The sequence below is a fragment of the Myripristis murdjan genome, chromosome 17, assembly GCF_902150065.1.
Source record: "Myripristis murdjan chromosome 17, fMyrMur1.1, whole genome shotgun sequence".
Classification (NCBI taxonomy): Eukaryota; Metazoa; Chordata; class Actinopteri; order Holocentriformes; family Holocentridae; genus Myripristis; species Myripristis murdjan.
This window is the reverse complement of record NC_043996.1, coordinates 21,933,068-21,937,582: the sequence shown is the minus strand read 5'-3', so window position 1 is coordinate 21,937,582 and position 4,515 is coordinate 21,933,068. Positions and strand designations below refer to the sequence as shown.

Sequence of the window (4,515 nt, the reverse complement as noted above, 5' to 3'; positions counted from 1 at the left end):
TTTATTAGCTGAGTCAGATGTGGAGATGCTGAGAAGGCAGAGAGGGAATTCAAGACTCGTCGTCTTCCTCTGCTGCATCCCCAGCCGTCCACATTTATCTAACTCTGTGCCGCTGTTGGATATATTTTTTTTAATCATATCATCCATAAAAAAAATTTACATAGCAGCATGCTCTTGGAATTCACTCACTTCTTTTTTACTATGACGGGATTTTATTGCTGAGTATTTCACAGCCTGTAGCTTATTACTCACAGGGAGTTGCATCTCTGTCAGAGAGGGTCATAGTGATATGCCTGTACCTGTGTACTCCACTCTATCTTCATTTAAAACACAGAGTAAAGGCTGCACATTGAATACAGAATAAAAGGGAAGCGTGTGTTTGTGGTGGCGGGTGTGTGGATCAGCTGCAAATCACATGAGCAGCCTTGAAATTATTTGGATAAATTCAAATATGACAATTCGATATTGTGCTGATGGATGACTATCGGTGTGTTCAGAAGATATGTACACACATTATTTTGCTAAGTAATCATTACTAATGTGGACGGACGACTAAGAGGTAGAGGCAAATATAGAGCAGCCTAACAAGTTCAGCAAATTGCATCCCTTTATTGTAACACAGCCTTTAAAACCAAGAAAAGACAACAGTTTACACCTTATCATGATATTATAACCTCCAGAATCCCAAACAATATCAAGTCTCATGTCACATTATGAATATAGTAAACATATATATTGCCCAGTGCTATATAGGCTATGCATTGAATAAAAAGTAATCAAAGGAAGTGTGTGTTTGTGAGGAGGTGGGCGTGTAATCAAAGCACACATATATTTCATCAAATTATTTCATTTGTTGCTAAGTATGTCATTTAGAAAAATGCAAGAATGCTGCAAAATGTATTGTCATTGCTGGAATTTGGACCCAGAGGGAAAAAAATATGACAAACACACTGCTAATGATTGTACACCAGTGAATGTCTAATCGAAATCTTATTAAAATTAGATAAAGAGGAACATGTCAGCCCTGTCCTTGTAGATCTGACCCAGACACTGCATCAGGCGCCAGGCTTACTGCCATAACGTGTTTGTATGTCTTCCTCAGCTCCCTCGGTGCCCGGGCCTGGCCATGGTGGTGAAGCGACTTCCCAGGCATCCTTAGCAGCAGGACCCTTCAGCCCGCCCCTCATCTCCATGCCACTCTGAGGAGGATCCCGCTCGTCCTGAGTAAGAGTTCTGCACTTGTGTTTCCCTTTTCTTTTCGCCATGGGGGGAGCCGTGAGCGCAGGAGAGGACAACGACGACCTGATCGACAATCTGAAGGAGGCTCAGTACATCCGCAGGACAAAGTTGAGCAGGCCTTCCGGGCCATTGACCGCGGCGACTACTACCTGGACGACTACCGGGACAATGCCTACAAAGACTTGGCGTGGAAGCACGGCAACATCCACCTGTCTGCCCGTGCATATACTCCGAGGTGATGGAGGCTCTCAAACTGCAGCCGGGACTGTCTTTCCTCAATCTGGGCAGCGGCACCGGCTATCTGAGCACAATGGTCGGGCCTGATCATAGGTATGCACAATGTCTCTTTTGTCACTGCTGTTTTTTTTTTTTTTTTTTTCATGTGTGGGAAGTGTCCAGATATTCTGTGAAATCGAGGTAAACAAATTTACTGTGAAAGTATAAGCCTAGGAATGAGCAGCGACGATGCCACAATAGGCGGTGTTGGGCACGTAATGCTGTTATGATCATTTTTAAACCAAATATTGTCGTTTTCAAGGGCCCTTCGGTGTGAACCACGGAGTTGAGCTCCATAAGGATGTGGTCGAGTATGCACGAGAGAAACTGGATGATTTCATAAAGAATAGTGACAGCTTTGATAAGTGAGTATGCTTCATGAGATGCTTCAAATATTATGCTTTGCAGAGGATGTACGAGTGCATGCAGTCAAACTGCAAGTGCTAGTAACAAATTTGCCTGCCAATTTTTAAACATTTAACTCCTGTTTGCCTTGAGACTTTGTCTTGCAAATTAAATACATCTGAATGCGTTTAATTCTGTTAATTTGTTTTGCATAATTCTCTCACACTTCACAAATGTGATGATGAGCCTGAGAGGGGGGAAATATTTTTCATGGCTGTCTGATGCGTTTTATTCCACTTCATTGGTGTGTTTTTTTTCCCACAACAGGTTTGAGTTCTGTGAACCTGTCTTTGTGGTGGGGAATTGCCTTGAAATCTCAACAGACAGTCACCAGTATGATCGCATTTATTGTGGCGCGGGAGTGCAGAAGGATCATGAAAATTACATGAAAGTACTACTCAAAATCGGCGGCATCCTAGTGATGCCTATAGAGGATCAGGTAAGTAGTGTGAGGTATTGGCATACCACAGAGTAAACACCACAACACACATTCATAATGTTGGCCCCATGAGGAAAAACACAGTGAAGTTGCTCTGACCTGTAACACTTGTTATGCAACATTCACATGCATTATTGAGCCATGACTGCCCCTGGATTGGTGCAGTCCTGTTAAGGAAATTGTATAAAAATACATTTTAACAAAAATGTTCCTTGTTTTGAATATGGAAACACTGTGGGGCATGTAAGAGGGCATGCAGAACATGGGGGTAAGGCAGCAGAGAAAACGCTTGGCAAGAACACAAACAGTATCCTGAAAGGAGGGTAAAGATTTTGACAGATGCAGGGTCAAGGCTTTTGGGCAGTTTTAGGCAACCAAAGTTTAAAAAAAAAAAAAAAAGCATTGAAGTGAAGCAAAAATTGGGCTACGTGTGACCCATTTCATGCATCTGTCCGATGTTTAGCCGCGGTCTCATTACAATCTCTCAAGTGGCACATACCTGAAACAAACCGATGGCTTGTTGTGAGGTATTTGATTCTTCATAATGAGTCAGTGTTGCGTTCGGTTTATGTGAAGCTCTTTGTCTGTCTGTGCAGCTGACCCAGATAACCAGGACCGGCCAGTGCTCATGGGAGAGTAAAAACATCTTGGCTGTGTCCTTCGCCCCCTTGGTCCAGCAGAGCAGAGCTGATGGAGAGAAGCATGATGCTGTCCAGCTGCGTGAGTCCTCCACCCTCTTTCCTCAGCAAAATAAAACTCAGACACTCCTATTTCACAATATGCAGGATCCTTAAAGTGTAAAGTAGGGAATACATCAGTATGCAAAACAGGAAATGATGTGATAAGAGCATTCGTGAAGCGACATTTGCTTTGACGCAAGAAACCTGCCCTGCAGCTGCTTCATAATTCCAATTACATCCTTTCCTTGAAAATGGTAAGATACAATTTTCCCTTTTACAACCCCTCTTGTTTATGCTGACCCATTTGATGGACTGATAAAGTCATTTGGATTATTCTTATCTCTTTTTCTTGATGTGTTGCCCCGAAGGACTAATGTCATCTTTGTTCATCCTCAGCCCCTGTGACTGTCAGGAGCCTTCAGGATCTGTCTCGGATCTACATCCGCCGCACTCTCCGAAACCTGGCCAATGAGGACAGTCAGGACAAGGGCCTGGTGCAAAGAGTCCCCCAGAAGCGCAAGCGCAGGCGCTGCCGACGGCGACGTATCAACACGTACGTTTTTGTCGGTAACCAGCTGATTCCCCAAACTGTGGAGAGCGAGGAGGAGCAGACCGAGGAGGAGCACAAGGAGGTGGAGGAGGAAGAGGAAAGAGACATTGGCGACATTGAAATCCTTAAGCAAGTTAACGTGCTGAGAGACCAAATAATGGTTTTACCTCTGCCCGAGTCGCTTAAGGCGTACTTGCTGTATTACAGAGAGAAATGACTGATTCACTTGGTATCCATTCTCAATGGGTGCAGTACCTGCTGAAATGCTTTTCTTCACCCTTTTCAGTACAAATGTAGCATTATTTCCATTTAATCTTGATGGCAAAACCGTAACGGAGAGGGACTTCATAGATAATATTGGATAATAATGTTATGATTGTCATGATAAAGTTGCTTTGTTAGTTTATTTTGACATTTATTTTTTTGATTTGTATATCAAACCTATTACAAAGTCTACTAAATGGAAATCCTTTCAGAAAACCCATTTTGAGATTTCAAGATTTTATGACAATGTCCAGTACTCTGCAGAGGTGTTGCAGACTAAAAAATTGTGTAAAATATATTAAAAAAAAAAAAATTCTTACTATATTTGTTAAAAGAAAAATATGATCCTACTTAGATCACGACTTTTACTGCACCTTTTTCTAGAAGCTTTAATCTAACATGATCTGTATCTGGCGATTTTGCGGATGCTGAACGGAACAAAAGGCACTGAGAGGCGAACGGAGCCTCGTCCTCCCATCTGAGTTTAAAGATGTCAAACAAAGACATTCTTGCATAATCATGAATGGGGCACTTTGCCATTCTACTCCTTCTTCTCTTCTTGATGTTCTGTTTTTAATTAAGGTATTTTTTTATACTTCCCAACTGCAAGAGATCAGTGAGAGACAGGATCTGCGTCCTAACTTCTACTGCAGGGCCTCTTT

The 4,515-nt window shown here is 42.5% G+C and overlaps 1 protein-coding gene across 1 annotated transcript; it reads left to right on the top strand.

Moving 5' to 3' along the window:
* Positions 1–1,137: 1,137 nt before the first annotated feature.
* Positions 1,138–4,025, top strand: LOC115375860 (protein-L-isoaspartate O-methyltransferase domain-containing protein 1-like). Its single transcript, XM_030075441.1, is given in 8 exon segments — positions 1,138–1,336; positions 1,339–1,452; positions 1,455–1,555; positions 1,557–1,569; positions 1,778–1,880; positions 2,188–2,359; positions 2,956–3,079; positions 3,436–4,025. Coding segments are annotated over 8 exon segments (1,071 nt in total). The 5' UTR covers positions 1,138–1,263; the 3' UTR covers positions 3,807–4,025.
* Positions 4,026–4,515: the final 490 nt, after the last annotated feature.